Source organism: Leguminivora glycinivorella, chromosome Z (genome assembly GCF_023078275.1).
Source record: "Leguminivora glycinivorella isolate SPB_JAAS2020 chromosome Z, LegGlyc_1.1, whole genome shotgun sequence".
NCBI classification, from domain to species: Eukaryota; Metazoa; Arthropoda; class Insecta; order Lepidoptera; family Tortricidae; genus Leguminivora; species Leguminivora glycinivorella.
In genome coordinates this window covers 38,410,107-38,436,743 of record NC_062998.1, presented here as the reverse complement: position 1 = coordinate 38,436,743, position 26,637 = coordinate 38,410,107, and the positions used below count along the sequence as shown (strand labels likewise).

The 26,637-nt window shown below is 36.7% G+C and overlaps 1 protein-coding gene across 1 annotated transcript; it reads left to right on the top strand.

Annotated features, from left to right (window-relative positions):
• Positions 1-1,994: 1,994 nt before the first annotated feature.
• LOC125241812 (catalase) lies at positions 1,995-5,510 on the top strand. The gene is made up of 2 exons (XM_048150456.1): positions 1,995-2,217; positions 3,759-5,510. The coding sequence occupies exons 1-2, from the start codon at positions 2,161-2,163 to the stop codon at positions 5,223-5,225; spliced, it is 1,524 nt and encodes a 507-aa protein (XP_048006413.1). The 5' UTR covers positions 1,995-2,160; the 3' UTR covers positions 5,226-5,510.
• The last annotated feature ends 21,127 nt before the right edge of the window (positions 5,511-26,637 follow it).

Here is a 26,637-nt window from a genome sequence, read left to right as displayed (position 1 = left end):
CTATTGGTCCCTCTTCTTTTAAAGATTGTGTCAAAGGTCCCATTTTTTCGCTTACAGCAGGGATGAGATTACCTAGTGTCGTTTTTACGAATAATCTGTCAAAGCGTCCGTATGTCAAGCGACAAAGTGAGATGGTGGGTGGGTTTTGCTGACACAATTATGTAATTAAATTACTTATGTATATCAAGCACTTTGATTAGGAAAATCATGAATACATTCCGTTATTATAGTAGTAGGTTACTATAGTAGATCCATGTTTACAAGTATACCTACATCTCCAAACATGTTTTCTTTTTAACCGACTTCAAAAAAGGAGGAGGTTCTCAATTCGACTGAATGTTTTTTTTTTTATTATTATTTTTTTTTGTATGTATGTTACTCGATATCTCCGAGAATCGTGGACCGATTTTCAAAAATTTTTTTTTGATCGAATGGGTATAACCCCGAGATGGTCCCATTGGCACCAAGTCGGGGTCTGATGATGGGATCTTGGAGAAATCGAGGGAACTCTTCAAATGTTATAGGCACATGTAATGTTTTTAGTGTTTTTTTCAAAGGTACACCAGTATTTACGCCTGATGGTAATAATTTTATGTGGCTGAGCTGATGATGGAAGGTCAACTCCTCAATGGTTAGGAGTTAAAGGATAATTCTTTCACTACTGTACATATATTCGGACTGATACATATAATATCACTAGGAACCACTAAAAATCAACAAATAAATTAACTTTTTAACAAAAAATAAAACCGCCTTCAAAAAAAGCGTGTTACAAAATACGGAGAAACTAAAAAGCCAAAAATAATAAACCTTCGAATTCAGATTTCTTATCAGATTGCAGTAATCTAAACATCCAAATTATAAACAAATCAATTATTTTTGGAGTCGGGGCCAGCCTGCGTATGGTTGGGTGGGGCAAACAGGAAATAGCAAGGCGACGAACAGGTCTGGTACCGACTACAAAATTAATTGATTTGTTTATAATTTGGATGTTTAGATTATTGCAATCTGATAAGAAATCTGAATTCGAAGGTTTATTATTTTTGGCTTTTTAGTTTCTCCGTATTTTGTAACACGCTTTTTTTGAAGGCGGTTTTATTTTTTGTTATTATGTTTAGGTTCTCCGGTTTGTACCTACATAAATAGCATTGTATGCGTTGAATGCGAATACTTTTTTTGAAGGCGGTTTTATTTTTTGTTATTATGTTTAGGTTCTCCGGTTTGTACCTACATAAATAGCATTGTATGCGTTGAATGCGAATACTGATGTAGTTTATTTTTATCGAAATATTTTACAGTACCTACCTACTAAATCCATTCACGAGAAATACCTAATATATTTTTTTACAGTCGGTATCTATGGTAACAATTTTTCATATTGTGGCAAGTATTGTTTTAACATGAGCTTGAGTCTCTTGCAACGCTTAAAATTCAACTTTTCCACCACAACTCATAATTGTATTAATTGTGTTTCCCTTCAATCTCTTTCTTATTGATTTTTAAAGGAAAAGGACAGACCCCTTAACAAGTTTCAGTGTTCAATCCTCTGAACTACCAACTTTGCAAAAACTGCTAAATCAGCGTATTCTGGACTAAATAATATAATTGTACTTCTTGGCGAGAGTTTCGGCATGGGTACGAGTATTATGGGTGTGTTTTTATGTTGGCAATATTGCATTAATGCATGAAGCCGGTGCGACCGGTTGAGGCGGGCCGGCGGCGGCGGCGCTAGAGCGGGAGGGGGCTAGCCGGCTGAATGTGTTTATAGCTGCGCTTTCGGCACTGAGCCACTGACGGCACGAACTCAGTGAGTTCAGTGACGTCACATCACCAGCGGCTTAAACTTGTTTATTTGAGACTGTTTTTATCACACTTTGTGTTACCGAGTGTTATTGACAAATTTTTATCAAGTTAATAAAAGTGATCAGTATTCTTTATCGCGTGTTATTTGTAAAACATATCGAACGCTTCAATAGGTACCTATTCTAGTGTGCGTTGAATCGGTCACCGGTTGCACTCGTTTGGCGTGATAGTTGTTTATCGGCACAAACTCTATATAAGGGGCTCGCGCGAGTAGAAGTGCGGTATTTGTGCTCACAGGACGCGTCCAGTGTGCCGCTCCGTTTTTCACCGAACAAGGTACAAATAAAACTTCTGAACATGGCATCAAGGGACCCGGCCACAGACCAGCTGGTCAACTACAAGAAAACTCTTAAAGTAAGTTCATAAACAATCTCATTAGTATGGAATTAAGAATTATAGCAAGATAACAGTTCCTACGCACGTATTGCGTTTGTTATTAAGTTATCTCGACGATACTAAAATCTATTAACATCATCAAAACAACAATCCTCACATATTATTATTAATATTTACAAGTTTTGTTTTATTTGCTATTTTTGATTACAGGTTGAATATTTTCTTATTTATTGAGTAAAAGTCGTATACATATTTATAAGTCTATACATATTTTATAATAATCGAAGTCGTTAAGTAAATAGGTACTACTGATTAAGAATTTAACCGTCTTTGTTTCTTGGCTCCTCCGCTCCCGTATCTTGCTTCAAGTCAATTTGGACGACCTTTAGCCGTTTTATCTCGAATTAATGTTATCAAAATCATTTTTATTTGACAAAATATTAATTATGATTCTGGTAGACATAGACACATTTAGACAATATTTTTGTTAAATCGGTTATGTACACAGGACTATTCAAATATTACTACTTAGGTACATTACGTGTCCTTGCATTAGTGTAATTACTTAAGTTGTGTACTTTGTACCCTGTACGGCCTGTACCCGATACCTAAAATGCCGATACCATCGCATTGAATGTGCTAAGCGATTGTATGACCCTTTTAACTTAATTTTATAATGTTTGTTGTTTATAGTATTTTACAATTGGGATGAGCTGTATGAAACTTGAAAAATTCCGAATTACGCATAAGTTCGCAGATTATTTTGAAAACGCGTAACATCCACCTCTAAGTATGTTCTGTTTCATAACATTGCGTTACGTCAAAATAATAATATTTTAATTTATTTAATGATACCGATAATTCTATTTTCTAAAAATAAATAAATAAAATAAATAAATATTGGGGGACATCTTACACAGATCAACTTAGCCCCAAACTAAGCAAAGCTTGTACTATAAGGTGCTAAGTGACGATATACATACTTAAATAGATAAATACATACTTATATACATAGAAAACATCCATGACTCAGGAACAAATATCTGTGCTCATCACACAAATAAATGCCCTTACCGGGATTCGAACCTGGGACCGCGGCTCAGCAGGCAGGGTCACTACCGACTGAGCCAGACCGGTCGTCGGAATATGTTGCGAATATAGTATGTATGCGTAATTCGGATTTTCTTCAAGTGTCACTCATCCCAATTGAAAAATACTCATGTTCACATTGGTACGAGTCGGGGTTTGAATATGCGATATGCTTATTAGACCAACCCTAAAGCCGATAGTCCACTATCACATGTTTATAATAAAAAATATGATAATAGGTCTGTATGCCTCCCTTTTTCTCCAAAGTGAAGAAAAAGGACGGCATGTTGCCTATGATCATATTTCTATGACAAACATAATTATGATAGTGGACTATCGGCCTAAGAAACCCCTTCCCCTTAAAAAATAATCTGTCCCAATGAAATCATCAATAGTTCTCGTTACAAAAACGTCTGTTTTGTATCACCCAAAAATTCATCTGAACTTAATTCTATTTTTTGTATTTTCAGGATTCGCCTGGTTTCATTACTACCAAATCTGGAAACCCTGTTGGAGTGAAGACTGCGATCCAAACTGTTGGTAAAAATGGACCTGCCCTCTTACAAGATGTTAACTTCTTGGATGAGATGTCTTCTTTTGACAGGGAGCGTATTCCGGAACGCGTGGTACACGCCAAAGGTGCCGGCGCGTTTGGTTATTTGGAGGTCACCCATGACATAAGCAAATACACCGCTGCTAAAGTGTTTGAAACTATTGGAAAGAGGACTCCTATTGCAGTCCGATTCTCCACTGTCGGCGGTGAAAGCGGTTCGGCCGATACTGTTCGTGATCCTAGAGGATTTGCCGTCAAGTTTTACACAGATGACGGCAACTGGGATTTAGTAGGAAACAACACTCCTATCTTCTTCATTAGAGATCCTACTCTGTTTCCTAGTTTTATCCATACCCAGAAACGTAACCCCGCAACCCACCTAAAGGATCCAGACATGTTTTGGGATTTCTTGACTCTCAGGCCAGAATCAATTCATCAGGTTTTGTACCTATTTGGTGACCGTGGAATTCCCGATGGATACAGACACATGAATGGATATGGCTCTCACACCTTCAAACTGGTAAATGCTCAAGGAGTAGCTCACTGGGTGAAATTCCATTATAAGACCAATCAAGGAATAAAGAACTTGCCCGTCGTTAAAGCCGCGGAATTGGCATCGTCCGACCCTGATTATTCTATCAGAGATCTGTACAATGCAATTGGAAAGGGCGACTTCCCGTCATGGACATTATACATTCAAGTCATGACCATGGCGCAGGCAGAAAATTGCAAATTCAATCCATTTGATTTGACCAAGATCTGGCCTCATGCGGAGTACCCATTGATCCCAGTGGGTAAGCTGGTATTGGATAGGAATCCGAAAAACTATTTCGCTGAGGTAGAGCAATTGGCCTTTAGCCCGAGTAATTTGGTCCCGGGAATAGAGCCGTCACCCGACAAGATGTTGCAAGGCCGTTTGTTCTCATACAGCGACACCCACCGCCATCGCTTGGGGGCCAACTTCTTGCAGATTCCTGTTAACTGTCCGTACCGTGTCACTGTTTCAAACTACCAACGCGATGGACCTCAAGCTATTGCCAACCAGGAGGGTTGCCCGAATTATTTCCCAAATTCATTCTCTGGGCCACAAGAGTGTCCTCGCGCTCAGCGTCTGCAACCTAGATACAACTTGACTGGAGATGTCGACCGCTATGATAGTGGCCAAACCGAAGATAACTTCTCTCAAGCGACAGTTCTCTACAAACAGGTCTTTGATGATGCTGAAAAGCAGCGTACCATCTCGAACGTTGTAGGCAATCTGAAGGATGCCGCGGCTTTCATCCAAGAAAGGGCTATCAAGATCTTTACCCAAGTTCACCCGGATCTAGGCAGCAAGATTGAAGCTGGCTTAGCCCCTTTCAAAAAATACCATGCCAATTTGTAAATATTACCAACTAATGTTTAATGGTGCTACACAATTTTATCAGTGCTAATAACCAAGGGCCTATCTGTATTCATCTGGGTACCTATTATTATTTAGTATTTTCATATTTTTTATGGGGATATGTGGTAAAATACATTAATTCATATTGAAACGGTTTTAGTACTTGTAATTATCTTGTTTTTCATTGTAATATTAATAATTTATATTGTTCTATTTTATTTGTTTTTGTTAATAATGAATCGTCTGGTCAAAATGTAAACTTTTAAAATTAAAATTTTCAAATCATGTAGTTGTCTTTCTTTAAGCATAATAAGAACTATCTTACGAGTAGACTGTGTTGTTTGGATTTGCGAAATATTGAACACCAGCTTTAATAACACAAACAGTTTTCCACCACCAAATTCATGGTTATTGTAGAGGTTTCCATAAGTCTCGTTCTTTTTCAAAATGTTTGTTCTAGCTTCATTTGTCAAAGCGTAATATATCTTCGCGCTACAAAGTAATTATTATTCCTTATCTTCTTTATTAGCTTAAATATTTTTGCCATCTTATCATGGAAAACGTAATCACGAAGGTTATCCGTTTATCAGAAATACAATGCCTGTTTTTCTGATTAAATATCGAGTTAAAATTCCGACGTCCTATCATTAACTAGTTGTAGCAAAGTGATAGGTACTACAGTATAATTTACATGATTACCCAATTAGCCTGACTGTTGAATTTACAACAATGGATGAGCAGATTGATTGGACTTGGATTTTTACCCTTGTGATGAGTATTCGCTTGCTGCACGACTGGTGCTGATCAAATTGTGTGGACAAATTTGTTGGTTTTTCTTAACGATTTCACAGATATTCGTCAAATTAGATACTCGTCAAATTCTTGATTGGTGTAAGAGATTCGCCAGATACTTGATTCGTCAAGTTAGACCTTTGTCAAATTCTTAATTCGTCCAGTTAGACATCCTTCAAATTCTAGACTAAGGAGTCTAGAAGGAGCCTTAAGTTAGACATTCGTCAAACGGGACTTATTTATTTTAACAAACAACAACATAGCAAAAACTTAGGTACACTAAAAACACTTGTACTAAAATCTTAGAAATAAAAACTTATAGATCAGTCAATGAATGCTCAAAAGGGGGGTCTAGGTGGAATGGCCGAAAGCAGAAAGTTTCACTACCGGATGTTGTTAGGGGTAGTCAGGAGACATACATACTGAAAGTCCTCGGACTTTGGACGTGAGCTCGAAGAGGGGGGGATGAAAAAGGTCCCATTTTTTGGTTTTTTGCTCATATTTCAAAAACTATGTGCTCATATTTCATACGAAATTTTGGTTTACTACACTTTGAAAGTTTATAAAATTCTCTATAACTTTGATCTAGAAACTTTTTTTCTATTCTTAACCATTATCTAGGTATGAGCTCCTAAAAACTGTCCATTTTAAAAAATCGTCATCCCCCCACTTTTTGCTTTATACATTGCTCCATATCTTGAAAAATATTTATCTTAGACAAAAGTTTTCTTAAAAAATCTTGTAGACCGTTCAATTACCTTTCATAATAATCGATACCTTTGGGTTCAATTGGCGTAAAGGACAAAATGCAGGTTTTCAGGAGAAGCAAAAAATAACTTTTTTTTTAGAAAAATGTTTATATCTTTTTTGTTTTTTGACCTATATTTGTGACGTATATAGAAAAATATGTAGATTTTTAGTATCCTTCACCTAGTGTAGCAACCGTAGTGATAAACTAAACGGTTTAGAAGTTAGATGGTTGTAAAGGACACGTCAAAATGCTATGGACGTCCTTTATACCCACGATTTTTTTGAACAATTAGAGTCGATAGACATAGAGATTGACAGCATTTTATAAATCTTTTTCCCGTTTTGGTTTTATTAATTTTTAATATTTTAGCTTTCTTTTTAATCGCTTTCGTAAAATGAAAGAAGCAGCCGGATGTTTTACTGTCTGGATAAATTTTGTTTATAGCGTTAGACATCGCGATCTCAAAATCGAGTTTAAAAATTGATGGGTTCCACAGAGGTAAATTTTCTTTTAAAATCATCAATAATTTTTCGTATGTTTTTTGTTTCTTATCTGGCAAGATTGCATAAACAAGGGGCACTATAACATTTTTTCCTGAAGTACTACCCAGGTCTGCGTGGAATGTGTAAAGTTGTTTGAAGGGGTGCCGTACAATTTTGAATGTTCCATCGCCTAGAATTATTTTTGCCCTTTGAAATATTCCTCTCGCATTAGGGCTCACAAAGATCAACATTCCGTCATCAACCTCATTTAATAGATTTGGCTTAAATTTTTCCGGTATTTCCACTTCTTTCCGAGACGTAAATTTAAGTTTTTTTATTTTGTTATGACGTTTTCTTAAGTTATATAATCCTGTCTTTTTTTCTTCAAAACACGGTATATTCTGCACAAATTGTGTTCCTTTGTCGAGAAGTGGTAGCATGCAGTCTTCAAAAATTTGCTGTATGGGCGTAAATTCTTCCATTACTCTTTTTTTACAGATTTCAAATTGTTTTACGAATTCAACATTTTCAAAATTGGCGGTGCAATGTTTTGAATGCTCAGACTGTCTTATGATTGAATCTCGATTTGAATTTAAAGTAATAGATGCATTACACAAATTTCGCTTTTCGCATCTCCATCTTGTCGTACCGTCTAGATTTTTTCTTGATAAAGTATATATCTGTATCCATTAGTAAAAACAGAATCTTTGTTTCTTTTACCAGGCGTTATAAAAATTTCCGCACAATCCATTTCTTACAACTATAATTATTATTTTGCATTCCCAATAGTAACCGATACTGTAAAAACGTGCAATGAAAATATGACAATTCTATGTCATCATTAATCATAATCATAAACAAGAAGTACCTAGATAGCAAGATAATAAATCTATTTCCAGCCATGACTGAAGTGGAGTAAGGTTGAATATGACATCTATCACAATATGTAACTTTTCACTTCAGTAGTAAGAACATATTAAAGGTTAAAAAACAAAATCAAGTAAAGTTAACCACATTTATTTACATTCAAGAATATCATTTGGAAAAACACACAAAACAGAAAATCACTCTAGGGAGTGACGAAAGTGCGACTTTCATCATTCCCTGGAGTGAGGAAAGTCGCACTTTAGTGACTGGTTTCTCGCAGGGAAGTAGACTTGTTCAAGCTGCTGAGTTGAGGTCCCTGTTAGTCCCATAAACAAAGCTTGGTAAATTAGTCACAAATTTTGTAACTGATTTACCATTGATTGCACCGTAGAGTTCAAAGTTTGCAGTACAATTCGAAAAATACGTAGAATATCTTCTGTATACACTTGATTAAAGTCGTGAAGGTTATCTGCAGACTCTACTAAATTGATCCAATTTCCTTCTGTATAATGTTGAAAGCATACCCGACTTTTAGGGGGAAGATAAAAATTATGTTCCAAAAGAATTTCCATTTTTGTCATGTCGGGTATTTCAATTAAATTTTCGTTTACATGACATCTACTGAAAACGCATCTACTTGAATCGTCATATGCACGCCTAAGGGATCCGCTAAACCTATTCATACTGAATTAATTTTTGTAAGAAAATCGTGTATTCTGCCTAAGCTGATGCGTCACTGTCATAGAAAACAACGAAAATAGATTGTAAAATATCTAACCAAAAAGGTTGCTTGGTGTAGGTGGCACGCTCTTTATTTTTAGAAGTGACGGCAAAAAGGCTAAAATGTTTTTTTTGCAGACGAAAGTATATTCTAAGTTAGTGTCAAAAACAAACAGAAATGAAAACTTAAGTACATATTCGTCACTTTATAAAACGACTGTCTGTTGCACACGAAAATGTACCCAAATTTATTGTAAGTTCGTTTTGGTCACTAGTGTCAAAAACATACAGAAATTAAACTTAAGTACAGATTCGTCACTGCTGACGAAAGTGCACTAAAAATACATAAACGCGTTTTTAGGAACTTAGTCGAAAAGTGACGAATGTGTACGGGATCAACTTGTATGCCAGAACAAACTGTAAAAGTTTTCTTTCTGCAACTAGATCTTTGACGACGGTTTTGAAACTTTAAATGCATATGACAAGCCCTAAAAATCCAGTTTTTACCCTTGACTGTATAACAGGTTTTATATTTTTAGTGAGAACTATAATTTGGCGTCCATTTACGTTCTGTTTTTTTGACATTGAAACTTGTATGTTCAGTCCAAGTAAGTATATAAGACTTTGCGGCGTCAAGAAAAACTTGTCTATATCCTTCAAAGATATTGGATGTTTGTATCCTTTATTGTCCAGAGAAATTGAATTTAAGACGCCAAAAACGTTATTCATTATTTGTATGAAGTTTGCTGTTGGGGAGACATTGTCGAATTCGGGTAATTTTAAATTAAGTGAGCACAATTGCAAGGCCTTTGCAACCGACAGAGTCTCCCATTCAATATTGTTAACAAAATTACAGGATATTGGAATTCGTGGCAATGCATATAATTGGCTAAAATCATATCTCCACAATAGACAGCAGTACGTACAAATAGAACACCACTTTAAAGACTACAGAACTAACAAAACTTCAATCAGAATGGCAAACCATCAATAGTTCAATCCCCCAAGGCAGTGTAATAGGATGTTTGCTGTTTTTAATATACATCAATGATCTCCCCAAAACAACCAATAATAAATGTATCATTTTCGCCGACGACATCTCCCTTCTCTTCAAACATGACAACAACTCCGATAACTACACTCAAATTAAAGAAACTTTCACTAATATTTCTGACTGGCTACAGGACCATAACCTTATAATAAATACAGCTAAAACGAAAATCATACAATTTAGACCGTATCAAAAAAAACCCACCAATTTGACACCACTTCTGAAAGACCTCAATATAGAAGAGGAATCTGAATGCACTTTACTAGGAATCACAATAGACTCCCATCTGACCTGGAAAAACCATGTAGCCAGAATGAAATCCAAACTGTCTTCTTTTATTTTTGCCCTATACATTTTAAAGTCCAACACCCACACCGAGTGCGCCTTATCAGCATACCATTCTTATGCGCAAGCCCGATTACGATATGGCATTATCCTATGGGGGCATAGCAGTGATGTGCATGATCTGTTCGTAGGTCAAAAAAAATGTGTTCGAATCCTTGCCAACATTAAACACCCAGACAGCTGCAAACCATATTTCAAAGGCCTTCAAATTCTAACTCTACCCTCCCTCTACTTACTGGAAATATCGATATTTGTTAGAGGGAACACACAATTATTCAATTTCTGTAAAAGCAAACGTCGTAATAACAAACTCATCCCTCCCGAACCCATTTTAGAACTATACAGAAAAGGTCCATACTTTCGAGCAATCTAGATCTACAACAAATTGCCTAACAGAATTACGAGCACTCAAAAATTGAACGCCTTTACTTCAAAGCTGCAAGCATTATTAATAGATAAAGCCTACTACTCCATCCAAGAATTTATGGACGACAGTTTAAAGTAAGTTACCTACTCGTAAACACAAAATTACACATCCTAATTATAAGAAACAATGTACATAGTTTTAAGAATATTGCCATACCCTTCACAGGGTGCCATGTGCTCATATTAAAACAATTTTATTGTAACATCCTGTACGTACCATGGTAAAAGGACTCTCGCTTAAGAGTTGTGTTGCCAACTTTACGTTCATTATATTGTTACGGAAGTTTAAATGCTTTTCCGTTAATTTATTTGCGAAATGGAGCCCCAAATTATCTTGCACATTGTGGACTGGCCGGACCCACCCGCAGCCGACGCTCCGGGCGACTCGGGGTTGTTGACGGCGGCATGAGATGCGGGCGAATCGGTGGCGCCGGCCGAAACGGTGTCCATCTTCGTGGACCGGCCGGTGTTACAAGCTGTCTGGTCTTAGATCGCGTGATCATTTTACACGGCAAAGGACCAAAAAATGTCCAGGAATGTGGACAAAGAGATAGCACAAGGAGAGCGAGACCAAACAACCGGCTTCCAGCTAAAATATATATTGACAACTAAAACTTCAAACGAGAAAAACAAAATATATACATAAACGTCATTGTAAAAAACTATAAATAAAAGGTATAAAAAGTATACAGATATTCAACCTATCGTCTGCGACAGTCAATGAACCCCTTTTTGGATTCAAAGGTGTTTCTGACCACTTTTAACATATGGCATGGGTCAAGAAACACTACTACTGGCATGCCATTTGCAGGGTGACTAAAAAAACCGGTCAAAGTCACACCCAAGCAATTTGGCAGTAGCTAAATTTGCTGCACATCCGTTAAAAGTAAGGCTTACTACTTCTGCTCGTGGCATTTTTTAGACATGTTTTAATAAGGCTTTAATGGCTCTCTGTTTTGCAGACATACAATTGATTAAAAAGTAACCCAACGGCAATTAAAAAGCAACATTTAGTGACACTAGCATCAAAACATATGTTTGTGTGGCAATTTCATCGCTAGGTTCAAATGTTACAAGACCTTCAACGTTGTTACCGTTAAATGTCTTTTGCTGTCTTATAGCCATTTCATCGACCATAAGGCAAGCAAGTCTTTTATCAGTTTGGGCAAATTTAGTGCGCAGAGCTCGGAATGCTTCCTCAGTAAATCCGGGATTTGCATCGATGACCTGATACCACTTCGACAACGTTGATGGATGGGGTAAACATGAATTAAACCGTCTACGAACATATTTGTAACCGGATGGTGAGTAGTAATTTAGGGTAGGAGCAAATTTTTTTACTGCCGGTGTGTACTTCACCTTACGTTTTTTATTTCTTTCTTTCTTTTTAATACTCGAGAAAATATCACCACCAGCTACATTTGAAAGTGTCATTTGAAGACCAGAGTCGATGAATTTCTTTTTTCTTAGATTGTTTGTCATACCTTTTAAGGAAACACATTTTTTTATTAGCCTTTCATTTTTTTCTCCTTAATGTTCTTATCTTTGAAAACCTCTTTTCTGAAAGAATTGTTTTTTTTTTTCGTAATGTTTTTTTAAGTTTTTGAGTTTTCGGCGAGTTAAAATCTAATTCTATATCAGAAGACAATATCTTTAAAGGCGTAACACTGACGTATAAACACTCCTTTCTTCTATCCTTTCAAATGCACAATTGTAACTGTCTAATTCTGATTGTCATATCATACTATCTATTATGTCGGATTCTATTTAATTAAAGCCAATTTCCTAATGGTTAATTCGTTTCTATGTATCAATTTAATTAAATAGAAAAGAAAATGACGGATCCAAAGAAAGAATCGGATTCCTTGTCAAGATACCTTCGACCGGAACGGTTCGACGTTGAACCAACGGCCCCCGCGGCTGGAGATAAATGGCTGCATTGGAGGTATACATTCTCAAGCTTTCTTACCGAACATATTTCCACTGAAACTACGGATACAATAAAATAGAAACTGTTAGCGAACCATTTGTCATCTAATATTTTCATTACTATCAAGGATTGTCAAACATATGAATCTGCCATTGCTCTCTTAGATAAAGCGTACGTGAAACCCCAAAATGAAATATTGGCACGTCACGTTCTTGGAACCAGAAAACAAAAACAAGACGAAAGCATATCTGAATATTGCCGGGCCCTATATCTTTTGGCACAGAAGTGCGATTTCAAATCAGTTACAGCTGAAGAACATAAAGAACAGGCTGTACGATGTGCGTTCATATCTGGCATCCTGTCGCCTAAAATACGAGAGAGACTGTTAGAAAAATCATCTTTATCAATGGACGAAGCTTATAATCAAGCAGTAAGTCTCGAAACGGCTGAAAAGGATTCCGAAACTATGGGTGTTAGCATCCCAAGTACATTGTCTGCCTTAACAGTACCGCCTTTACAAGAAACTTCAAATTCTCATAATGCTGCTGTCTCTGCTGGCCCTATATCTCAACAATCAATACGACGTTGTTTTTTTTGCGGTGGTAAGGTTCACCAAAGAATAAAGTGTCCTGCTTTCCACGCTCACTGTCAACTATGTTCGAAAAAGGGTCACTTTGCATCAGTCTGCCGATCCCGTAACTCTCCTTCCACGAGTAATGCAATCGCGAGCGCTATCGATTGCTTACCATCTAAAGATTTCTACAAAATGGAATATTCTGCTGCAAGCCCGTCGAGCCTTAAGAAAGCCACGGTCGCTATAACTATCAACGATATACGCGCCGACGCTCTGATTGACACTGGGAGCTCCAAGAGCTACATCGATAGAAACATAGCACAGTTAATGAAATTACAACAATATCCGTACAATGAAACGATTAATCTGGCATCTCTAAGCAACACGTCACAAGTAGAAAGCATTTGTTTTGCTACGCTCCAAATAAATAATCATACATATAGGCAACGCCTTCTATGTATAGTACCCAACTTATGCGCGGACGTTATCGTCGGTCATGATGTACTCAAAACTCACTCTAAAGTCGAGCTTGAATTCGGCGGAACCAGAGAACCCTTACATATCTGCGTAATGGAAGCATCAGTACCGCCGGCATCTGTCTTTACGCATTTGTCTGCTGATATCACTCCTATCGCGATTAAATCCAGGCGTCAAAACAGAGACGACGAAGAATTTATTCAAGTTGAAATATCCAAACTCTTATTGAGCCGAGCGTTTCTCCTTGGCGCGCTGAGGTTTTAGTACCTGGTGGTGGCTCTCATAGGAAAAGAATGGTTGTCGACTACTCCACAATTATCAACAAGTTTACATATCTAGATGCGTATCCGCTACCCAATATTGAATCAATAGTTTCGAAAGTAGCGAAATTCAACCACTTTAGCCAGATTGACTTGAAGAGTGCTTACCATCAGGTTCCTATTTTGGAGGAAGAGAAAATATATACTGCATTTGAAGCTTGCGGTAAATTATGGCAATTCAAACGTATCCCGTTTGGCGCCACAAATAGAGTTGCTGCTTTTCAACGCACTCTAGAACACATAATTGAGAAAGAACATTTACAAGGCACCTTTACATATCTTGATGACGTCACAGTTTGCGGTAAAAACAAAGAAGAACACGATAAAAACTTACAGCAATTTATGGCTGCTGCAAAGAAGTACAACCTCACACTTAACGAACAAAAATGTAATTTCAGCAAAACTTCGATCAGCCTCCTTGGATACACTATCAAAGACAATGTTATTGAGCCCGATAAAGACCGACTTGAGCCTCTCATAAAACTACCCTTACCGCGCAATACTGCTGAATTGAAAAGAGCTTCTGGATTATTTGCTCATTATGCTAAATGGGTATATAACTTCTCTGAAAAGATACAACCATTAATTAAGAACTCCAACTTTCCCTTAGATGAAAGCGCACAGCGTAGTTTTCAACTTCTGAAATCTGATATTAAAAGGGCAGCATTAATTGCCATCGATGACAAAGAAACATTGACAGTAGAGACTGATGCGTCTGATTTCGCCATTGCCGCCACATTATCTCAGAAGGGTCGACCAGTAGCGTTCTTCTCCAGGACTTTGTCGGACGGCGAGCGCAAGCATGCTGCAGTCGAAAAAGAAGCCTGTGCTATCGTCGAAAGTCTTCGAAAATGGCGTCATTACCTTATTCATAGACATTTTCTTCTTATCACTGACCAGAAATCTGTTAGCTATATTTTCAACCAAAATCACTCTAGCAAAATTAAAAATGACAAAATTGAAAGATGGAGACTTGAACTGTCTTGCTATAAGTACGACATTATTTACAGACCAGGCGTCCAGAATACTGCTGCTGACGCTCTATCAAGAGTTTGCGCATTCATGAATAACAATAAATTATACGAATTGCACGATGCCAGCTCACCCTGGTATTACCAGAATGTATCACTGGATCAAATTAAAAAATCTCCCTTACAACTTAGACGATGTCAAAAAAATGACTGCTTCGTGTCGCGTGTGTGCTGAAATCAAACCACGCTTTGCCAAAACAAATGGAACCTTGATAAAAGCTTTAGCGCCCTTCGAACGATTGAACGTTGACTTTAAAGGACCTCTGCCTTCAAATACGAAGAATAAATATATTCTTACAATAATAGACGAGTTCTCCCGCTATCCTTTTGCGTACCCTTGTCCTGACACATCTTCTGCAACTGTCATTAAATGCTTCAAGGAACTCTTCTTCGAATATGGCCAGCCTTTATACATACACAGTGACAGAGGATCCTGTTTTATGTCGGAAGAAATACAAAGTTTTCTTAAGAAATGCAACATTGCCACTTCTCGCACCACTCCATACAACCCTCAGGGTAATGGCCAAGTGGAAAAGCTTAAGGCTGCTTTCAAAAAAAACGTCAAAAGAATGTAAAATTTATAGTTTTAGTCGGTGAAATACTACACTTTCCGTTATCCAATAGATTTATTTAATTCAAGTTCCAGTTAGAGCATCTTATTATCTTGATTTTTATAAGACTGGATTTTTGAAAACTAACTCACTAAATTAATTATGAATTTTTCTCTAATGCACGTTTAGAAAAACGCACGTATAGAGCTGAATCAGTCGATCTTATTTGTAAAATTTGGACAATTTTGAATATTAAAACGGGTAAATTTATAATTCGTATATCCTGTACCACAATCATTTCAGACTAGATTTTTATTTTAAGTTTTTGAAAAAGAGTAAACTAGCCTAAGGCGAATTCAATTTTTTCAGAAATTACCTAAAATTAAGTGACAATTTCTTTGAAAATCTACATCACATCGAAGTAAGTTTTGTACTAAATTAATCTGCAACGTTTACTTAAATTGCTGTTATGCCTTAGTGATTATAAATTGCTATTATTGATTTTTGCCAATTTTTTGAAAACGAGCCTTCACCGGTACAATTATTACCACTTTTGGACATTTTCTCATATTTTGTTAGATCAAGTAGAAAAAGTCCTATACATACAACATACATACAATCACGCCTGTATCCCATAAAGGGGTAGGCAGAACACATGAAACTACTAAAGCTTCAGTGCCACTCTTGGCAAATAAGGGGTTGAAAGAAAACGAAACTGTGACATTGCAGTGACAGGTTGCCAGCCTCTCGCCTACGCCACAATTTAACCCATATCCCATAGTCGCCTTCTACGACACCCACGGGAAGAAAGGGGGTGGTGAAATTCTTAACCCGTCACCACACAGGTCCTATAATGTCCTATAATGTGATATATATTTATAAACTACTCGCAAAGCCCTTTAATTTAATACCACACACGGTATGATCAAGCGCTCGGTTGCGATTTCACTATTTTTAACACGAAAGCCCTCTTAACGGCACCCTCTGGCGAACTATACAACTCTCCTTAAAATCAAGAAACCTTCCCATTGAAAACTGGGAACACGTTTTGAAACTTTCTCTCCATTGCGTACGATCGCTGCTTTCCACGTCGATAAATACCACTCCTCACGAGAAGCTGTTCAAATTCCCTCGGAGGACACCTGTCGGTGAATCGCTTCCATCATGGCTCGTTCCAGGACCTGTCCTATTAAAGAAATTTGTTCGCTCGAAGACAGACCCTTACGTCGAAGAAGTTGAGCTACTGCACAGTAATCCGAACTACTCGTATGTTCGACGACGTAATGGCCAAGAGTCAACCGTGTCTAATAGACACTTAGCGCCGCTTCCTTTGTCGGATGATGAAGAGCCTATGCCCATACTCGACGGAACGACCATAGATGAAGTATCTGAAATTCCCGTTATAGATGAGATACAAGAAAGTCCCGCTGACACTAGTCACGAGGAAGAGGTCTACAGTACTCCCCCACAAGAAGCTTCGCCTTCACCTTCACGGGTCTTTCGTCGATCTTCTAGGTTGAAGAAGAAGCCGCTCCATCTCAACGACTACATCCTAGATGATGAAATTATAGAGGGGGAGAATGACGTATCCTTTCAAATGCACAATTGTAACTGTCTAATTCTGATTGTCATATCATACTATCTATTAAGGTTTTTTGCAAGAAATCATAAAACAGGTTGTCGAATCGTGTTTTCTACGGGTAGTTTTCCAGGTTTTCCTTGAAAGTCTTTACTAAGCTTTAAGGTGAAATACCCCATAATGGACGCGCGGTGATGCCATTATGGACAAAAAAACACAAATCCTTAAAAATAAGTATCTAAAATTAGTTTCTAAAAACTGACGGCTATGTACCATAAACTAGAGTTGTAGAGCTGTTTCATTTTGAAGTTTCAATTAATTCTGTTATTTCTGAAGGATTTGGCGACAAGATAAAATTCATCAGTTTACTGAAAAAAATATCAAGACGAATTCTTAGTAATGTTGCTAAGAGAGTTGAGTTCATGTATAAAATAATAAAAAAATAATACTCGGTGTAAACTTGAATGCGTTTTACTCACTGCATTAAGCATGAGATAAGGTATAAAACATACTAGTTTATTGCTCCAAAGATATTAAAGAAATGGCGTTATTTTGCGAGTGTCCATTACTGGAACCGAAAAACTGCCTACCTCCTATGATGGACAAGGAACAATTTACAAAACCAAAATTTACAAGAAACAATCCTATGTTAAAATAACTCAAACTAATTGTATTTATGGTATATAAAATTGACTCATTGGGTATCAGTTGGCTTTAAAAGTAAAATTTTAAACTTATTTCACTGTCCATAATGGGGGATCCATTAATGGAGAACTGTCGTCCATAATTGGAGAAAAAACACCTAGTTTTAATTTGTTAAGTATGAAGAAACTAATAGGAGTATCCATTCTGCAATACGCTTGAAATGTAAAAGAAGGATAGGACATTCAAGATTTAACACGCTTAGCGGTAGAATTTTTACATTTATGAGTGAAATATCAAAAACAGGCGAAAATTTTTCTTAAACTGTCCATGATTGGGTCCGTTACCTTACTTTGATTTTGACGTATTTTTAGGCACATGATTCAAAGTTAAGGGACACGAATTTTTTTTTGATAGCGATTATTTCCAAAAAACTATCTCGGCCCGATTTTCGGCCGAGAATGTCGGATTCTATTTAATTAAAGCCAATTTCCTAATGGTTAATTCGTTTCTATGTATCAAACACACAGTTCTCTGTCAATAGTATGCGAGTCTACTGATGCCATTTGCGACGATTTTTGTGTTTTATGAAGTAACTTATTTGAATTGTCAACATTCACCTGAGTCGAAACACCGAAGTGATGCCCACAGCTTGGACAAGAGACCTAAAAATAAATATTTTTCAGTACAGATGGTGTTTTTTTACGCACTAGTGCGAGAAGTGGTTCATTATATGGCAGGTCGAAACTTCGGAGGTCCATCTGTACTGAAAAACGTCGTTCGATACACGTGCGAAAAGGGAAGTCGTAACTCGTGTCGATTTAAAACCCTCCCTTCGGTCGTGTTTTAATTTATCGCCACTCGTTTCAAACTTCCTCTTTTTCGCACTTGTATCGAAATGTACTATTATATATAATTTTAATATAGGTAAGAGCCCTTTGCCTACAAACTTTCATAATAATAAAGATAAACTAAGTATAAGGATATAATAAAAACCGGCCAAGTGCGAGTTGTACTCGCGTAGGGAATGCAATTACCGGTCGTTTTTCAAAACCGGTAACTTACCGACATAGCGTCGCCAAAACCGGTAAACCGGTAATTTCCCGGTTTTTATTTTATTTCATGAAAAATCAATATTTTAGTAGTGTTCAATAAACTACCACTTTCAAAAGACAAATATTAATAATGAAATCTTAAAAAAAGCAGGTTTCAGGTCTTTGTTACAAAAAATAAATACATTTTAGATCCTAAATGTTACAGTTAGCAATCTTCTCGATAAAAACAACTAAGACACTAGAAAGGAGGACTACATATGTCACATCCTGGACTGGCAGATCCCGCAAAAACAGGCAAGTTTCCTCAAGGGCAAAGGTGGAAACAGATCCTAAATGTACGTCCATTGAGAGAGATGGCTTACGAATTCAGTACTTCGATGATTCTCTGCTTCATCGACTATAGCAAAGCCTTTGACTGCATCGTTTTGACATCAAGCATAATTGGTAGCTTTCATTGAAACTCCGTTGAAAAAGGAAACTGAATCGGCAGAGTAACTTTGAGCCCTTTTACTTTTGTAAAAGGTGTCGATAAGGTTGCCCGTCAGCTGCCTACGGTGAAAATATCATCAGGAGAACCTGCGAAAGCTGGGAGGGAGGAATCATCATTGGTGGACACCAAAATAACGAATCTTAGATAGGCAAATAACACCAATTTTCTAACCGCCAATGAAGCGGAAATGGTTGATATCACTGGTGAAATGGAACGCATCAGTCTGGAAACGGATCTCAAGATTAACCACAGTAAAAACCAAGCTCATGGTGGTGGATTGTGGTAGGTAGATACAACACACAGGTGCTCTTAGGCCAGTAACAGTAGATGACTTCATACACTTCGGCGCAAACATCGACAATCCCGGTTCCTCTGAAAAAGAAATCAGAATAAGCATAGGAATGGCCAAAAGAGACCCAGCTACAAGGATTATTTCCATACTTCTTGGTTCCTAAGAACCGCATGTCTGTAGAAAAACCAAAACTGGAGCTGAGACTTGGAGTCTAAAAAAGGCTGCAACCGCATGTAGTGCTAGATGAAGATTTGGCAAATACCCTGGATTGCCTTCCGTACAAATGTGTCTATCTTACGCGAATCGAAAATCAACACCAGGTTATCAACCATCTGTTTACGTAAAATTTTGGAGTTTTTGGAGGGGAAAAGGCCACAACCTTGAGCAACTGGCAAGGTTGATCCCTAACGATCCAGAGGTCGTAGTCCAACAAGATGGACAGATGAGATCCCTTCCACCCTCTACACCCAACTTTAGAACCGGAACAGAAAGTCAGAATAAAATTGATTCTATTGGGACTTCACCAATGAAGCCAGCCTCAACCAGCAACCAACCTCAGCAATGAAGATACCAATGAGAGGAGGAGGGGGTCTTATCTTTAAAGCTAATCAAATATTTATATAACAATGAGTGAGTTAATGAAGGATAATCATTCGGGGTCTGGAATTTATGAAACCAACTGTGGACATTTCACACTTGTTGGTTTTATAGAAATCAGATTTTTTTATCTTGGAACCGACAACGCAGGCACGCACAGTGCAGGCGGGAATGTACTCTAGCCGCCGCGAGCACTCATGCCTGATGATGGGTCTCCAACTCTCCATATGACATGAAACATGTCGCCAGACAATAGGAACGTTTATGAAACGACAACCATTCATCCCTCTCGCACGTGGCTAAGATAATTATAACAGACATGCTTTCAATACCACAATATAGCATAGAAATGACACAAAAAATAGACGTTTTCGTGGAGAAAACGAATTCTTGCTAAATAAAGTGTCTACCAGAAGTATCTATAAGTGTTTATTTAAGAAGAAATGACGACAGAAGTGCTTTTTGTAGTAATTTTTAAGTAAATTTAAATTTCGGTAAAAAACCGGTTTTGGAGTATAATTACCGGTAATTTACCGAACCCAAATTGGGCAAAATTACCGGGAAACAGGTAAACCGGTTTGCATTACCTATACTCGCGTTGCAAGGGTTCCGTACACTACAAGAAGGGCTTAAGCGCCTTCTTTTTAGTAGGAACTTAAGTCATTTTTGCGAATAATCGATATTTTGAACAAAACGAAACAGAAATGAGTTTATATGTAATATTCGAACGCTCTCACACAATTTCAATTCAAGAGATTTGGTAACACCTTGCAGCGGCAGTGAGTGAAATTCGTAATTTGAGTTTTTTTTCTTTTAAGTCCGACTTACGCTTTACTGTAGATTTCTAATAGGATTTCCTGTAATCTATAGACTGAAAACTATCTCGTGTATTTTTTTGAAAATTTTACGCTTAGTAGTTTCGGAGATAAGGGGGAGAGGGAATGGTTATTTATGGCCTATTTTCTTAAATTACTTGAAAATTACTTTACTAAAAAATATTAAAAAAATATTTTTGAAATACTTATAAAAAGATCTTTCATTCATTTTTACCCCCCAAAAGAGGCCCCTATACTTAATTGAATTTTCTTAATTTAAATTACATGTCCGTTTTTGGGTCACTTACATATGAGTGCCAAATTTCAAGTTAATCGGTTCGAATTACCAGTGATACTCGTATGTGTCGTGGCGATTGTGTGAATGAGCATGAATCGATATAGATCAGTCAGTGAATGCTCAAAAGGGGGGTCTAGGTGGAATGGCCGAAAGCAGAAAGTTTCACTACGGGATGTTGTTAGGGATAGTCAGGAGACATACATACTAAAAGTCCTCGGACTTTGGACCTGAGCTCGAAGAGGGAGGGGATGAAAAAGGTCCCATTTTTTGGTTTTTTGCTCATATTTCAAAAACTATGCGTCATACGAAATTTTGGTTTACTACACTTTGAAAGCTTATAAAATTCTCTATAACTTTGGTCTAAAAACATTTTTTCTATTCTTAACCTAGGTATGAGCTCCTAAAAACTGTCAATTTTTAAAAAATCGTCATCCCCCCACTTTTTACTTCATACATTGCTCCATATCTTGAAAAATATTTATCTTAGACAAAAGTTTTCTTCAGAAATCTTGTAGACCATTCAATCACCTTTCATAATATGTGCACATATGCTTATGTGTCACGTAACGTTGAATAATTATACGACTTTTAAAAAAAAATGTCTATTTGAGCAATTTTTTATGAGAAACGAATTCTTGCAAAATAAGTGTTTACCAGAAGTATCTACAAGTGTTTATTTACGAAGAAATTGCGACAGAAGTGCTTTTTGTAGTATTTTTAAGTAAATTTAAATTTCGGTAAAAAACCGGTTTTTGAATATATTTACCGGTAATTTACCGAACCCAAATTTGGCAAAATTACCGGGAAACCGGTAAACCGGTTTACCGGTTTGCATTCCCTAGTTGTATCAATCAGTAGCAGTATTCCACGCTTTTTTACCTCCCTCCACTATGACTGCACGGGGTATAGTTGTGCATGTGACTTGTCTCAGTATACTTACACTGTTCGATATTAGAGAATATGTTTGTTTCATCAGTATACGTCACTTTATTTCCAAAACTAATGCGATTTTCAGCATGAATTTTCCGTGGAAGGTAAATGTACCTAGTAAAATTGAAAATTGTCAGTTGTCTCAGTCTCAGTAAGTAAGTATACTTAGGAGGTATCGATATACTACTAACTGTCTTCTGGGCCAATTTTTTTTATGTGTAGCTAATTATAATTATTGTTACCTGTTACGTAAATGCCTTTATACAGCATCGTAATGCAATCTAGTTAATTAAATACATATTTTACACGTTTATCACATACATAAGTAATATTTGTTGCTTCTTTTCGTTCACTGAAAAAATTGCTCAAAGTGACATTTTTTTTAAAAGTCGTATAATTATTTAACGGTACGTGATACATGGAGCAATGTATGAAGTAAAAAGTAGGGGGGGTGACGATTTTTTAAAAATTGACAGTTTTTAGGAGCTCATACCTAGACAACGGTTAAGAATAGAAAAAATGTTTCTAGACCAAAGTTATAGAGAATTTTATAAACTTTCAAAGTGTAGTAAACCAAAATTTCGTATGATGCATAGTTTTTGAAATGTGAGCAAAAATCCAAAAAATGGGACCTTTTTCATCCCCCCCCTCTTCGAGCTCACGTCCAAAGTCCAAGGACTTTTAGTATGTATGACTCCTGACTATCCCTAACAACATCCCGTAGTGAAACTTTCTGCTTTCGGCCATTCCATCTAGAATCGTTCGTTGACCAAGCTAATAGTGAAATTGTATTTACGTGACTTTCTGAACATTTGTTCAAGTTTTTCGGCAGAGGTGTAAGTAACTGAAAGGCTACTCCAGTCTATATTTCCTCCGAGTTGATGAATGTCTTAAAGCCTATTTATTTAGAGAAAATGGATTGACACAGGCAGATAACAATGGAGAGTGGTCTAAACTGGACATGTCGGTATTTTTAAGGGGAGTAAAATGGGAAGGGGTAGGAAACAATTTAGTCAGCAAAAACTTTACTTAACTTAACTTACCGTATAAGCTCTTGTTTAGTTTGCATACTTTGCCTTCTTTGTTGCTATAGCCCTTGGGTACCTTTATGTATATACATTCTTTCAAGTCTCCATGTAAAAAGGCTGTTTTCACATCAAACTGTTTTATTTTTAACCCTTTTGCCGCTGCAATTGATAGTAAAATTCTTAAAGACGTACTATTAACTACCGGACTGTACGTCTCGTCATAATCTATTTTGTACTTTTGTTGAAAGCCTCTTGCAACTAATCTGGCTTTATATCTGCCATCAGACTTTACTGTAAAAATCCACTTGCTAGTAACTAATTTTCTTCCTTTTGCTTCCTGTTCATTCACTGAATGACCACGTCTTATTTTCTTCAAGTGATTTAATTTCTTCTTTCATTGCCTTTTTCCATTTATCCTTTTCTTTTGATTCTAATGCCTCCTCGTAAGTTAACATTGAAGCTTCAGTATCGTAATTCATTAAATAATCTTTATATCTATCAGGTAGTCTGCGTTCTCTCGCAGGTTGAACTCTTCTATTTTGATTAATATCACTATCAATATTTTGATTTTCAATACTTCTAACTCGATTTTCAACTTCTTCATTATCAAAAAATTCTTCATTCCCATCATAAAATACTTCATTATTTTCTTCTTCTTCAATTGTTTCTATTTCATTTGTTTCGCTTTCATTTATTTCACCTTCATTTGTTTCGCCTTCATTTGTTTCGCCTTCATTTGTTTCGCCTTCATTTTCGCCTCCATTTGTTTCGTCTTCTTTTGTTTCATCTTCTTTTGTTTCATCTTCACTTGTTTCACTACCTAATCTTCTTAAATGAATAACACCTCGAACATTCTCTACATTTCTAATTCTTACTTTTCTTTTTAACATATCACCTTCTCGACTATTACTTATACTTCTTCCTAATGCGTCTCCTTCTCGACCCTTCTCTACATTACTACTTCCTTCAACTCTTCTTGATATACCTCCTTCTCGACCCTCCTCTCCATTGCTACTTCTTTCAATTCTTCTTAATGTATCTCCTTCTCGACCTTCATTACTGTTGACGTCTTACATGTGATACATCAGGTTTGATGCCAAACCACATCTCTGCTGGAGTTTTGTCTTTGCCTTCGGTAGGACTTCTATTGATTAAGAAACTTGCAGTTATAAGAGCTGACCCCATAGATAATTTGGAACTCGGCCATCGAATATTAATGCTCTAGTTCGTTCTAACAGGGTTCTATGCAGTCGCTCTGCTTTTCCATTTAATTGAGGAGTGTAGGGTATTGTTAGATCCATAGTTATACCCTTAGAGCTGCACCAAGACATTAGGTTATTGTTCGAGTATTCTTTTCCGCTGTCGCATCTGATTTTCTAACTTTTGTATTGAAATGGTTCTCCGCTAAAGTCACAAACTGTTTTATTTTATCAAAGGCTTCACTTTTAAAGGTAATTAAGTAAACAACACAAAAGTGTAAGTGTAAAGTCATCCAAAAAAGTAATAAAAAAATTTTATCATCCCAAGTGGGAATTTATATTTTTAAAAGGTTTTCTAGTCATTTTTGCTTTAATGCATATTTCACAAAAGTTTTCTTTATGTTCCCTCCCAATTTTGATACCGTTCACCAGTTTAGCTAGACGCGGCACATCCGATACGTGACCTAGCCGACGATGCCAAATATCGGCGTTCTCAGTAAACAAAACCTCGCGAACAGTGTTAGCAGGAAATTCTGTTTCATAAAGACCGTTTCTAGTTTTATATCCCGTAAGAATAATGCGATTATATTTCTTTACAGTTACCTTGTTTCCAACGAAGAGTACAGAAGCTGCATGATCAGTGATTGAACTTACAGATATCAGGTTTCTAGAAATTGCAGGAACATGTAGTACATCTTCCAGATCAAAACCATTTGTTTTTACTGTACCTACCTATGGCTTGAGCGACGAGGTTTTCTGCATTAGCACATCTTATTTCTACATTTACATTTTCTGTGGAGTTAATGACATCATTATTATAGAACACGTGAGAGGATGCACCCGAATCAATAATGGCTCTAATACTAGTTGTATGCTTCAGTTGTTCACTCACCAGACTAAAAGTGCGACAAAATTTTTCAATGTGTCCCTTCCTGTTACATTTCCTACATACCTTTGTGGAAAAACATTCACTGGAAGTGTGGCCACTTTTATTGCATCAGGTATTGTGCATTTTTTATTATTACAGAATCTCGCAATATGCCCTCGTTGGTTACAGTTAAAACAAATTCTTGCTTTTCATGGCTTCCTCTGTTTCGTGATTTATATCTCAATTGACTACTATTGAATTATTATTTTCAACAAGCTTAAGTTCTTTTTGAATTCGTTCGATCAGAGTATGTATGGTTTGGTCAGACTTCGGAGTTACCTCCCATACAGTCCTGAAGTAATTTAATTTTGAAAATAGAATGGTCAAAATATTTTGTATAAGCATGTCATCATTTATTTGTGAGTGTCAGAATGGCGGGTGTATATCAAGCAATCCTGGTGTGGTATACGTCAGGAGTTAGTGCTAGCAATGTGCCAAATGTGCACCAAAATTCGAGCAATGTGCTTTTTGAACTCCAGAGATATTTAAGAAATTAATGACACCTTTGATTGCTTGATGTACACCCGCCATTCTGACGCTCACATTTATTTTATTTGCGGTTTCTAGTTCAAAACACATATTTTGCAATTTGCTTATATCTTGTAGTATATCTCTGGTAAATTTGTAGTTATAAAATTCTATAACTCTGAGGTGACTGTCTTTTTCCACTTTGTATTTGACAACGTTTCAAAATTTTCAACGTCCCTAAATTGAAAACCATTTCGATATAGGCCGGCAACAGACAGTCTGAAAAATTCATAATCTGAAAAAAAAAAGTATTTTTATTTTTTATTTATTTATTAATTATTAGAATACAGCGGTAACTTTATGATTACAATATTGCCACGCAAAACTCTGGAAAGAGTTTGACTGCAGGAACAGCAGTCTCTCATAGTATAATACTTAATCTTAATAATTTACTTTATAAACATTTTTACAGTATGACACATATTATAACAGTTTAACAAAAATAGAACAAATTATATTATGGTAATGTATTCAGGTAGTGATTTTTTAACTGGTTTTTGAATTTATTAGGGTGCTTTTCACTTCGGATGGCTTCAGGTAAGCTATTGAGCAGATATGGGATGCGCTTTTTTAGCGATCTGTCTCCAAAGTAGTTATGTATTCTGGGCACGGATAGCTTACCTGTAGCCACCGCTTTAGTATAGTAGCTATGGCCTATGGGATCTATTGATATATTAGAAGCGTTTTGCACTAGACAGCCATGGTTATTGACTG

What these genes read in the sequence shown, in the direction of transcription:
- LOC125241812 (XM_048150456.1), top strand. Translation starts at nt 2,161, where the DNA reads ATGGCATCAAGGGACCCGGCCACAGACCAGCTGGTCAACTACAAGAAA. An exon ending in ACTACAAGAAAACTCTTAAA is followed by an intron (nt 2,218 to 3,758) that starts GTAAGTTCATAA and finishes TTGTATTTTCAG; the next exon opens with GATTCGCCTGGTTTCATTAC.